The sequence below is a fragment of the Rhamphochromis sp. 'chilingali' genome (assembly GCF_963969265.1).
Source record: "Rhamphochromis sp. 'chilingali' genome assembly, chromosome: 12".
NCBI lineage: Eukaryota > Metazoa > Chordata > Actinopteri > Cichliformes > Cichlidae > Rhamphochromis > Rhamphochromis sp. 'chilingali'.
The window spans coordinates 13,446,215-13,459,934 of record NC_137939.1 but is presented as its reverse complement, the minus strand read 5'-3'; the positions used below and the strand labels follow the sequence as shown (position 1 = coordinate 13,459,934).

Here is a 13,720-nt window from a genome sequence, read left to right as displayed (position 1 = left end):
TATCATTTTTCTGGTCAAAACTGGTTACCATTCGACCGCAAGAACTGAACTATAGACAGACAGATGTTGATATTGCTTTCATGGAGAACAGAGGTCTAGTCAGACCATTTCTTAGAAAGTGATAAATATAGATCAGACTATTGCAACGGAGAAATTAAAAACATATCTTCATATAATAATAATAATAATAATAATAATAATAATAATAATAATAATAATAATAATAATGGATTGCATTTATATAGCGCTTTTCGAGACCCTCAAAGTGCTTTACAATTCCACTATTCATTCACTCTCACATTCACACACTGGTGGAGGCAAGCTACAGTTGTAGCCACAGCTGCCCTGGGGCAGACTGACAGAAGCGAGGCTGCCATATCGCGCCATCGGCCCCTCTGGCCATCACCAGTAGGCGAAGTGTCTTGCCCAAGGACACAACGACTGAGACTGTCCGAGCCGGGGCTGGAACCGGCAACCTTCCGATTACAATACGAACTGCCAACTCTTGAGCCAAGATCGCCTCACGATATCTTCCTAACATAGCTTTTCTGAAACAAGGACAACTAATCTGGTTAATGCATGGCTATGAATAGATGGCCACACCTCTTCTAGACTAGTATTACCGGACCAATACTTTAAAGACTGTCTCATTTGTTGCACTGTGAAGTGAATTTGTCAGAAAGCTACTGTACATGCGTTGGCTTTCTACCTATGATGTTAGCATCACACATCCAGAGATGCAACTGCTTCAGAGCAGATCAGTACAAATGGTCCCAAAAGGCTGAGATCACAAGTTTGAGAAAATACCTGGGTGCATTTTTTAATTCCGCAGCCAAGTGGCGGAGGGCTTTCGCTTTGGTGGCCTCAGAATCTCATCTCTGCTTTTCGTGGATGATGTGGTTCTGTTGGCTTCAACGGGTGATGGCCTACAGCTCGCACTGGAACAGTTTGCAGCCGAGTGTGAAGCAGCGGGAATGAGGATCAGCACCTCCAAATCTGAGGCCATGGTTCTCAGCCGGAAAAGGGTGGAGTGCCCACTCCGGGTCGGGGATGAGTTCCTGCCCCAAGTGGATGAGTTCAAGTATCTCGGGGTCTTGTTCGCGAGTGATGGGAGAAGGGAGCCGGAGATCGACAGACGGATTGGGCACTGCAGCCACAGTGATGCGGACGCTGCACCGGTCCGTCGTGGTGAAGAGAGAGCTGAGTGTAAAAGCGAAGCTCTCAATTCACCGGTCGATCTACGCCCCTACCCTCACCTATGGCCACGAGCTGTGGGTAGTGACCGAAAGAACGAGATCGCGGATACAAGCGGTGGTAATGAGCTTCCTCCAAAGGGTGGCTGGCCCTTAGAGATAGGGTGAGAAGTTCAGCCATCTGGAAGGGGCTCAGAGTAGAGCCGCTGCTCCTCCACATCGAAAGGAGCCAGCTGAGGTGGTTCAGGCATCTGACAAGGATGCCTCCTGGGTGAGGTGTTCTGGGCATGTCCCACCGAAAGGAGGCCCCGGGGCAGACCCTGGACACGCTGGAGAGATTATATCTCTTGGCTGGCCTGGGAACGCCTTGGTGTTCCCCCGGATAAGCTGAAGGAGGTGGCTGGGGAGAGGGAGGTCTGGGCCTCTCTGCTTAGGCTGCTGCCCCTGCGACCCGGCCCCGGATAAAGCGGAAGAAGATGGGTGGCATTTTTTCATCTCATTGTTTCAGTTCAGAATATTGTATGTAATTCTACACTTACTGATAAAAAAATATTGATAAAAAAGCTTTTTTTAATAGAGTAAAACCTTTCGCTTGGAAGGATGTCCAGGCTACATTTGTTAAACGTTAAGCCAAGAGCTGCTCACACGGGCACTTTATTACTATGAATCCCGTACGTAGCCTCAGAATAGTTTAACACAGTTGTAACCCAAGCTAACAGGAGCTAGTGTCAAAATAGTAGCAGTTTTTGAATTTGCTAGCTTACAGTATATGGTTGGCTGTAAGAGGAGGAGGTCGTGAATGTTGCTGTCACCACTGAGGGACAAAAAATTTGTTATGTTTCAAATGCAAGTGCTGTATTTTCATGATGCAGTTTGCTGAAAAGATAAGAAATGTGACAACTAGGTCTGTTTTTCATCTGAATAAAAGCCTTTTTTGTGTTGCTGCCCAGATTCTGTGTCAAAGTACATCAGCGGAAGAAAAAAACCCTAAGGCAGCTACTCCCAGCTGGCATTTTCCATTACAAAAAAAATAGCTGGACTCAGACACCAATAATGAATCTACTTTTAAAAAGTTCTCAGTTTTCTTCATGTGATAATTATGATATGAAATGACATTTCTTTTTCACTTTAACAGATAAATAAGATTATTGTTTAAATGATCTGGGCTTTCATTTTGAAAGCAAAAGCCAGACATTTGTGAAGTCTACGTTAACTCCAACATCATATCTTTTCTGACTTATTGTCTACCTTGGTCTCGCGTGATGGGGGCGATTTCTTTCGTCGAAGGAGACAGGCAATAGATGCGTCCACCGTAGATGCGCCCTTCCGTTTCTACGTAGTCCTCAAAGGAGCAGTTCACTCCAGCAGAAAGACTCGGCACATTCTGTGTCTGAAGCACAAGCTAGCGAGAAAAAAAGACAGAAAGCAGAAAGATGAGACACAGCAGAAATTTAAATCAATACACTTCATTAGCAATGGCCCAAAGCAGAAAATGCTGCTCAGACGTGTGGCTCAAAACGCACTTTTCAGCTCATACTCAAAATGACTGTTAGCTACAACACAAAACAAGCTTTATTTAGTCTCATTTCACATCTGCCTTATTCATTTTTCCCAGCCATTAATCTTTACCCCACTCGTCTTATAAAGGACCACGTACAGATTCACGAAGCCTCTATAGAGTAGCTGAACAGATACACAAGGTCAGACAGCGCGCTGTACCTGCACTTCTGACATGGTGACGGAGACGGTGTCTGGCTGGATGGAAAGTCGGACACACTGTTCGACTCTGGTGGTGAAACGCTGAGGCTCTTCTGCTCGTTTGCAGCGATCCTTCCTCGAACATCTAGAGACAAAAAATATGCTCACATAAGCAATAAATGAGCAATAAATACCTGTGTTTTACATGAAATCCACACCAGTCTTGATTCCTTGTTGTGCTTGTATATGTAGAGTACATTTTACTAAGTATCACAGCTAAAGGCATTTGGTCCAAATGTGGCTTTTAAGCACTTCTCAGTTGGGAAGAGAAAAAACAGCGAGATCACTGATTTATTGGATAACCCACAGGATGCTGAGTTTCAGACACCGACTCTGTTCATTAGTGAGTGCATAGATGCATGGAAATTAGAATTAAATTGCAAAGGTGCATATAAACAACCTATGCAGTTACAAGTTTAACACAGGAGAAACAGGAGTATGCGTTAATGATAACATGGCAACCACACATTCAGCACTTTCTTAATAGCAACAGAACCATAGTGTGGTCATCAGTATGCCTATTTGTACTTATAAAGCAAGCATTGAGTTAATCAGAGCTATGGTTTAGCAAAGTCTACGAGGACTGATTACCGTGAAGACTGACCATGCATAAGAGTCAAACATAAAGTCCAAAAGAGCAATAAACACGTAGAGCAAGGCATTAGTTCGGGCACTGAATGTACTTGCATTCACTGACTGGCACCAGCTGCTCATTCATGCTTCACCATCAGCGACTCATTCATCAGCTGCTTGGCTACCAGCTGACCAGAAATTCCCTATCATATTAACACTGGTGTACATGCTGTCCTTTACAACTTAACACTTCTCACTGTTGCTCCGCTGAAACCTGGATGTCAGATGTGGCACAGCTTTTTTTTTTGGTTGTTTTTTCACCCCAGCGTCCTCCTTATGTGCTAAACATTTGGTAATGTTGCCTTAATTAAGCTTTAATATCGAATTACTGCACGTATTTGTGAAGGGGAATTGGATCTCCCAACCGAATCCTCGCTGCCTTTTGCATTCTTTTAGTGCTCTCTTAGAGAGCAGAACCTTTTCCACTAAATCAAACAATATAATTAGCTATAAATGGTCAATTCCTATATGCAAGTGTTTCCGACCAAATTAGCAGAACAAGTTTTTAGAAAGTGGCTACTGAAGAGAAAAGGCCAATTTCCTTGGGCTGCAATTATATCCTCAGAAAATGAGTTTAATATTGAAGCTAATGTAGGCTGTGGGGGGCCAGTTTGAGGATGCTGGAATCTAAAGGTCTGTTTTTGACTAGCCAGGTGGGGAAAGGTGAGAAAGTAGTCAGATTTTGACTTCCTTTGCCATTCACTCTACCAGGAGTGAATGGAAGGAGAGACTCTTCAAAGCTACAATAACTTTTTCCTTCAACACATTATAGACTGTTCAAAAAATATTAAAGGGACACATTTAATCAAGAGTTTAGCATCAAGTCAATTAAATTTCTGGGATATTGATCTGGTCAGTTAAGTAGACGAGAGGGTTGCTAATCAGTTTCAGCTGCTTTGGTGTTAATTTCATTAACAAATTCTTCCTTCATTCTTCGACATTCTTCCTTCCTCATCTCACTAGGGTCAGCGTTAGTACTGGTAGTGTGAGGCGATACCTGGACATTACAGAGGATGCACAGGTAGTCCAACTCCTCCAGGATGGCACATCAATACATGGCATTGCCAGGAGGTTTGCTGTGTCTCCCAAGACAGTGTCAAGATTGTGGAGGAGACTCCACAAGACAGACAGTTAATCTAGGAGAGCTGGGCAGGACCGTAGAAGATCCTTAACCCATCAGCAGGACCAGTGTCTGCTCCTTTGTGCAAGGAGGAACAGGATGAGCACTGCCAAGGCTCTAAAAATGACCTCTAATAGGACACTGGTGTGAAAGTCTCTGAACAAACAATCAGAAACAGACTTCATGAGGGTGGCCTGAGGGCCCCACATCCTCTATTGGGCCCTGTGCTGTTCACAGATGAGAGCAGTTTCACCCTGAGCACATGTGACAGACGTGACAGGGTCTGGAGAATGTTGTAATTTGTAATATTGTTCAGTATTTACCATTACCTGTAGGTTGATAACACATTCCCCACCGAGATCTGATGTGCTTTCAAAGTGTTGCTTTATAGTAAAATAGTAAAATGAGAGCATTCAGACCATGTTTATGAGTAAGTCACAGGTCTAAGCCTCAGTGTAGGTGACACTGAGTGACACATTTTTTGTCAATTATTGATCCAAGAAAAACAGATACACTTATCTAAATACAATTTTCAAAAGAAAGTCATTATATAAGGTGTTAAATCACGGCATTTGTTGTGTTAGAACACACTGACAAATGCAGTGCCAAAACAGGTTCACATAATGTGGTTACCATGAGCATAAACAGGCAGAACTCACAACTCTGTTGAAGTGACAGACTGTAATTAAGTGCAGAACACCCACTGAGCAACCACCGGAACAACTACATACGACGCAGTAAAGAGTATGCACTTACACATTATGCAGCACACACCAGCCACAGTGAGGGTCTCCTGATCCCAGACAGGCTCCACAGGAAGTGTACTGCTCACAGCTCTCCACTGGTACACGGGTGACCTAGGAAGAAGACGGAGAAAAAAAACACACACATAAGCACGCATTTGGCAAACACACTTGGTTAAAGCTGCACAGAAACCCTGTTTACACCACCTTCAAACAGCTTGTACTATATAGGGTTGGTATAAACAGGATCTACTGGAGGTGTCCTGCGTCTGGAACATGAGATTAAAGGAACAAGCCCACTGTGACTATCACAGATAAACAGCTCTGAAAGTGCTGCTTACAACTCCATACTGCTGCATATAAAGGTAGCTAGAGGGAGAAAAGTAGAGGTCTACAAACATGTAAACACACCCTCTGAAGAACTTATCTCTATAATACATATACTCTGTGCTGCCCACAGTTCTGATGCAAGCAAACAATTTGTGTATTTTTAGGCATTGATAATTTCTCCTTGTCGCGCGCCGAAGAATAAAACTCAGTTGCAATTTATTCAAAGCAAAAAGATCTAAGAGCACTGCGCAGATTGTATGCATCAAAAATCAGCTTAGCCCCTCAGGATTAGAGGTGCTAATCTGATCATCAAGATCAGATTCACACTCCCCATAAAGACTGCTGTTCAGCCTATGATGACGAGCTATAACTAGACACATATAGCAAGTTTAGGCACATTGCTTTGTGCAATCGTCAGTGTAGTCGTCGTTTGGTTGGGTAGTGGAGGTTCAATACTGGATGGATTGTTGTGGAATTTGACGCTAAAGGGTTGAAATCAACCTGCTGATGTGGCAATCGCATAAGAATTCCTCTAGCCCGACCAAGAGTTTCATTTTTTTGGCTTCAACTAGGATTATCTCAGCTAAAAATATTCGAAATTGCCAGTTGACAAGTTTCATATAGGGTGCACTAGGTACTCGCCTGCCTACAGTTGCTGTGCAAGCACTTTGCAAACCACATCCACCCCACCCTTCCTTATCATACTGTATCTAACTCAATCAAGGTTGTATGACACATGTTGCCACTGCTCTAGAAGGGCAGTGAGGTGGGCCTTTCCTGCATTATGCTCTTTCCTATCTGGGTATGGAAAGGCAGGAAAGTCCCAGAATAAAAAAACAAGCAGGTTTTATATTTTCTGAGTCCGCTAGGGTCCTCTTGGGTTCATGTGATGTAAATTTCAAGATCAGACAGTGAGTGCGAGGTCCACGCACACATCCGCAGAGAATTCACTTTACAATGCACCAACTATGCATATGTCCAGGCAGCAGACTTCAAAGAAGTGCAACGGTAATGACTACTCGGTCATCGGGGCTCAAGCTGTCCGTGTCTGCAGCTGAGTATAATCCAGGCTTCATTCCACCAAATATGAATTACTGCAGTAGAGAGCAATCCTCTTTTGGCTATAGTGCTCTAGACTTTCCCACAAATTTCCCACGTGTGGGACTAATAAAGGTTATCTTATCTTATCTTATCTTACTTAAATGGGAGCTACAGAGTTTTAGTGTGTTTAAAGCAAAGAAGCAATCATGGTGAATTAGTGTAGGTTGCAGCCTTTTTTTGCCTTGACCCACATTAAGTCTGTCTGTCTTTGTCTTTACTATGTTAATTTTGACGATTCTTTTCTTATCGAGTCCCTTACAACTCTCCCAAACTAATGGGTGTACATTCAAAATTAGTCAAAGAAGCTTGCAAAGAAAAGCGTCTGGACTTCTTTAAGTTGCTTGAAGACGTTTCACCTCTCATCCGAGAAGCTTCTTCAGTTCTAAGGTCAAATGGTGGAGAGTCCCAGATATAAACCTAGTGGGAGTATCCCCCCACAGAGGGACAAAAGGACCCCCTGATGATCCTCTAATCGCCTGAGCCAAGGTGTGAAACTGGGTGTGGGTCCCAATCAGCCAGAGTTTCGGGTGAGTTCATTGTGAAACCTGGCCCCACCTTATCATGCGAATTCCTGAGATCAGATGGCCCAGGATGTGAGTGGGCGTTAAGGCGTCTGGGAAGAGATCTCAAAACTGGATTATAGATGGCAGAGAGTTGGTGTCGTAAACCACCGCCTCTGTTCAAAGATGGTCGCTCCACAGTGGACATAGATGGCTTCTTTCACTCCTAGAGAGATGAGAGGTTAAAACTTCTTCAAGGAACTTAAAGAAGTCCAGACGCTTTTCTTTGCAAGCTCCTTTGACTACGATGACCTGGATGACTGAGAACCTTCACAGACATTCAAAATTAGCTAGCGTAAAGCTGTAAGGCCTTTTCTGCAGCTACATTTTTATTAGGCTGTCTGTCACTTACTCCAAAAACTACATAAACCAGCTTTGTGCAGCACTCCAGTGAAAAATAAGCAATAACCAAATGCATGATACTGTGGTACTGTACTTAACACCATTAAGCTAAACATCGAGGATTACTCCTTTTGTCTCCTAAATCTGTCGTAGCTGCCATTTGTGTCTCTGCATGACTGCACTAAGATGAAACTTGATCTCTTGCATAGGAACTGGGGAACCTCTCTATCAACAAGGACATCAAACAACATTGTCCAAATGTATCAGTCTCTTAAAGCGCAACTGAAGATGTATCTGAACATCAGGCCACGGTGAAACTTGCAGAAATTAGCATTGAGAAGTCAACAGATGGCTGCAATTATTATTGAACATGCATGTTGTATACTGCTGCCTTCACCATCTGTTTGCAAGATAATCGGGAAGGACAAGTTACACTGGATTATACCCAAAGTGTAGAAGAAGTTGACTAATTATCCCTTGCAAAATGCATTAATCACACCTGTGCACATTCAGGTTTAATCTTTTTCTTTTATAAATCCATAATCTGCAGCGTATCAGAATCTGTGTATTTTATCTGAACTTACTGGATGCTGTTTGGCAGTGACAGGTAGATTGGCAGACAGGAAACTGCCTCAGGCAAGCACACACACACAAGCACACGCCAGTGAGAAAGTTACTCTCTGGACTAAATTGAGAGTTTGAGACAAGTTTTCTGGGGCAGTTGTTAAATTCTTAAATACATCACTGACCACCCAGGATGCATTCACACTCGAGAACGTGCATGCACACCTCCTGCTTCCTCAGATAGGCGAGGTACGACATCAATAACACTGCAGAGGCAGGAGGCACACCAGGTGAGCTGGAATGTGGTGAGGATGAATTCTAATGGCAGCTGCAGACGCAGCAGTGGAAAAAGCTTCAAAGAAGAAACCCTACCTTCACCGTACCGTTTTTCAACTTATTAAACTTCAAATGTTGAATCATGCTCTTTTAATGTCTTATTCTTGAACAGCTGCCGCATGATTGATCAGACATGATTGCATATGTTGGTTTTAATGTCAACATACTTTTTTTTAAAAATCCCAATTTCCTGTACTCTCTGTTGCTCTGCTTACAGCACCTTCCGCTGCTCAAAATCTTCCCCATTCACATGATTCTCACCTCCCAAAGCAGCCTCTGATGACCACCAGAAGAGCATTTGGGTAGGAGCTGCTCAAGTTGTAGATAGTATGGGGAAAACAGTGTGTCTGTCTCAACTTAACAATGAACTCAATCTGCTTTGATGAACCCTACATGAGTGTCAGGTCTATCCTTTAATATTTTCATGGCTCAGTCATACTACAGTAAAAATGGGACGATAACCTCCTTGCAAACTGGAGAAAAAATCTGTGGTTGCCAGGTGACTGCACTGAAATTTTTCACATTTGGTGACCGACTGCGAGTATTTGAAGCAACCAACCGGTCACCCAGAGGTTCACCATACAACACCCTTCACCTCTGGGCGACCGGTGATCTTGGCAAAAAGATCTGTCTAAATAATTCCTGCATGACTCAAACTCACTGCAACCACTGTCAGACAGATTGGTGAAGGTTTGCAAATAATTGCAGTCTAACTTATAAATGCAGGACTGGATTAAAGTATAATGGTAAACTCCGTTCCTTATATGAGCCAATTGCACATTACATCCCAAGACAGCTTTAATACAAACAGCAAATACCGCAACTAGATGTCAGTAATCCCAGCATCTCTTTCGCAGTCTGTACATATCCTCCTCCTGTGTCACTCTAATGTACAGTTGGACACAATAGCTTATGGCAGATTCATAACATGGTAATAGTAACCTGTGCCTGGTAACTATTATAATGCTACCATTACAAGGCCCAGGCCCCTTACAGGACATCAAATAGCAGCAAATTGCAGTCATTACTTGCGCCTGGACAAATACCACGCTAGTTATACAGCCTATCTGATAAAGGGAGGACGGAAAGAAAAAACATGTCATGCTCAAGCACAATAGCCAGGGAGAGAAGTTTATTCAATGGGATTTTGTGATAGTGGGCCAGATGATGTATTCCATTGGAACAGTTCAATTATTGAGTTTTAGAAAACAGATAATGGGATGGGAAACGGGAGATGCTCAGCCAAAGACTCTTTGTCTTACTGAGGTGGCTGGGGAGCATTGGCGTGTGTGTGTGTGTGTGTGTGTGTGTGTGTGTGTGTGTGTGTGTGTGTGTGTGTGTGTGTGTGTGTGTGTGTGTGTGTGTGTGTGTGTGTGTGTGTGTGAGCGAGACAGTACATAAGTGAGCACCACCTATTTATATTAAATATGGCATTTTCATCCGTGGCCTATTTGCTGCTGCCGAGGGGAAACACATTCATCTGTGGACAGTGGCGGGAGGTGAGGCTGGGGGAGGACAGGGGAATTAGGAGAAGAGGTAGTGGAAGACAGAAAGAATGAGATCACGGAGGGAAAATGTCCATTTTAAACATTCATTTTAGTCTTCAAATGATAATGGACAGTGTTTGAATGGGGGGGGGTATCCCCAGCAGCATTCAGATGCTTTTTCTCTTTCTTTTTTGCCATGTTTCCAGAGTGGAGGGTAGAGAGAGAGCAGAGCTGAGGAGATGACTGGGGGGAGAGTTTATTACAAATAAATAACTGCTACAAATGAGCCTCTCTCATTTGGGTCATGATAGAGAGCCTCTTAATTTGCCTAGTGGCAGATGAGAGGAAGGAGGAGGGTGGCGGTTGTGGGGTGGGGGAGGTGGATTAGATGGAGGAGGGTGGAAATGAGGAATACAGGGAAGGATAGATGAGAAAGACACACAAATGTAATTGCGACTGATGTTTCATTCCACATATGGGGCCCTTTTGGTCCCAAGCTAGCTGCCGCTATAGGCCTAGCTGTAATTGTCCCATCTGTATAATATGGCGAGGAATATAAGGCGCTATCACTACACAATAGGCTGATGGATGAGCCCAATTCTAAGACTACTGCACAAATGCACACGTTACCAGCAACTAAGTGCATGCAAATATGCTATCTGTGGTAATGTAAGCACGCTGAGGTGCAATGTTTGAATGCACAACTTACACTTTAAATTATGTGCAAAGGATACACTGAAACGATGCTGGATGACTTATAAACACACAAAAATAATGGACAGTCCGAATATCAGTTTCAGTAGTGCTTGTTTAAGAAAAATAAATAAAGTCTCATATCCATTCCCCTGTTCTCTGCCTTTCTATCTTTCTGATATGCCCTCATCTGTCATGAATTTGGCTGGACAGACCAAAAACACACCAAATGAGGCCATACATCACAAGTAGCCACTGCGAGACACAAACTTGGGCAGAAACAGGCAGAGAGGGGAACAATACAGAGCTTAGCAAGAAAACAAACTCTTGTAGAGTCAACCCTTTAAAAGTGCATTCTTCCTTGCATAAGTTCACGTAGTACTCACATTCCCAAGATGACAATAAAGGGAAACACTGGGTTGAGTCTGTGTTGAGAAACTCAACACCCTACTGTTTGTACACCCTGTTTCCAGTATTTATGCTAAGCTAAGTTGATTATTTACTATTTGCAGTACAGCGTTAGCATGTGCAAGATGAAAGAGATGAAAAGATCTATATAAATAAACCTATAAAACAAACATATTATTTTACATATATTGTCTTCTTAGCCACAGATATGCATGATTCATGGCACCAGAAATCTGCACGAGCAATGAAACCAAAATGATCTAGGATGGCCTCCTAAGTCCTTCTTGACTTCCTGTCTCTTTATCTCACGCTCTCAGTCACTGAGATTTTACAAATCAGCTTCAGCCTGTTTCTTTTTTTTTTTAAACCCAAGTCACGCTGTTGCTCCCAACCACATTAAGACTTCTCCATCGCTCTCCGTTTCACTGTCTGTCTCTTTGACTGTCTCACAAATCACATTCTGATCAGCCGATCAGTCATCTCTCTGCCTTCGCTGACAGACAGCAAGGATTTGTGTGCATCCGTGTTTGTGTGTCGGTGAGGAGAAAGACATGTCGGAAAAACACCAGGGAAAGTGTCATAAAAGAAGCACACAGCACTCTTTTCTGCATGACCTCCAAGTACAGTAAATGCTGAGTGAATTGAATATGAACCTTGTCTGATGTGGAGCCAGGGGTAGAGTTTCTGTACTGTGCAGTCCAGTACAGCTCAGTACATTTCTGTACTGTAGCAAAATCGATACACGGATGTACATCATTGGACCGTTATGCCACTGTCTGAGAGGCTTCGCAGGGGAAGGAGGGGGCGAGGCCATTCGCTGCTAACTTGCGACCTAATGAAGCTGTTTTACAAGCGCAGTGGCGTGACCTTGCCCTTTGAGTTCAATAGTGCAAATCTGGTCATGATGTTACTACATAGCAAAGATCAGAGACTGGGTGCTGTCTGCATCAATACTAGAAGTAGATCAAAAATCCTCAGGCTGTATTAGTCCAGCTGAAAATAAAAGAATAGCTCATTATGAAGGGGAATTAATGAAGAGGAAGCTGCACGTTAGAATCAGGGCGGATAATCATATGATAAGTAAGTCCTTTGGTGCAAAGGTACAGCAGAAATCAATAGATTATGAGCTGTAATCCACTTAGTCACTTACTTTCAAGCAGTTAGGTGATGTCATCCATAGGGACACGCAAGGAAAAAGAAATATCTGTCTTGGTGACGTCATCGACAGAGGGTGATGACAGTATGAAAAATCTCCCTTTAGCGCGCGGCTTTTATTAGATCAGAACAATTTGAACATGTAACGAGGAAACAACAGCAATGATAAAATTGATTTAGTGCCGCTGCTTGTTTTTATGAGCACAAAAATGATGCGATATCACTGAAAAGACAGAGACGGACCCAAAGCTGGAGGCAGACAAAGATACATGGAGTGAAAGAACACCGTGAGGCTGTGTGTGTGTGTGTGTGTGTGTGTGCGTGTAGGAGTGTGTGTCTCACAAAGACACAAAAGGAGCCGTGTGTAAATCCATCGCTCGCTAATCGAAAACTCTCCTCTCGCGGTGAATCAGTTTTATGTTTTTGCACTCTACATTCGCGAGCCTTCTTATATGTGACTCACTGCTGCTATACAGATATGCGGTCTATACGCTGCAGTCCAATCCACTACTTTTAATTATGTGCGAGTGAATATGGGAAAAGGTAAATTGCTCTGTCAAGCTGGGAAATGGGCTTTTTGATGTTTGAGCTCTCATCACTTGGCATTTCTATTATTCAACAAGGAGAGAAAAATGAAGGGATGAAGAGGAGGAAGAGAGGAGGAGGAGAGGACAAACAACACCAAGGTACACCTCACTCCTGAATGTGACTGTCACAGAGTGTGCATGCACATCAGCCAGTAGGGTGGAGTATCGCTGATCATCTTGTAGCGGGAAGTTGTCTCTCATTGATGCAGATCAAGCGCACCCTATATTGCAAAAGCACTCCCATGTTTGGTTTAAATAAGTGAAAAAAACTTTCATCCAATCAAAAACACACCACGTTTCAATATAAAGGCGACTGGCTGCCAACATATAACGACTTTACACATTGATGATGTCAGTAATTTGTTTTCAGCATGTCCTGCTCCCCTCGAGAGGCCGAAAACGCCAAAGTAAAACAATGCTGAGACATATTTACATCCTCAGGCTGACTTGGACTTCTGCCGTGAATCTTTGTTATATCGGCAGTGCGAGCCATGATAGAAGTCTTTCTACTTCTTATACAGTCTCATACGGTCTCCGTCCAGGAATATACTGACATTTGGGAATCCTTATGATGATGATATGATTATTATTCCTTATATTGAGATGATTATTCGTATTTTCTCACTGATAAATTCAAAAACTGTAGGGAAAAAAGTAGCTGGAAATGCACAGGAAGAATTGACAGGCCAAACGCAATAGCTGCAAGCTGT

At 43.1% G+C, this 13,720-nt stretch overlaps 1 protein-coding gene across 2 annotated transcripts in view; it reads right to left on the bottom strand.

The window, feature by feature from the left end:
• The window catches only part of LOC308407873 (plexin-A1-like), a 338,220-nt gene that overhangs the window by 148,076 nt on the left and 176,424 nt on the right, over nucleotides 1-13,720 (bottom strand). For both annotated transcript variants that reach the window (XM_080899801.1, XM_080899802.1), the window contains exons 5-7: nucleotides 5,461-5,561; nucleotides 2,913-3,036; nucleotides 2,442-2,595 (exon numbers count right to left, since the gene is read on the bottom strand). In XM_080899801.1, the coding sequence (XP_080755927.1) occupies nucleotides 2,442-2,595; nucleotides 2,913-3,036; nucleotides 5,461-5,561 (379 nt within the window). The remainder of the gene's footprint in view (nucleotides 1-2,441; nucleotides 2,596-2,912; nucleotides 3,037-5,460; nucleotides 5,562-13,720) is intronic.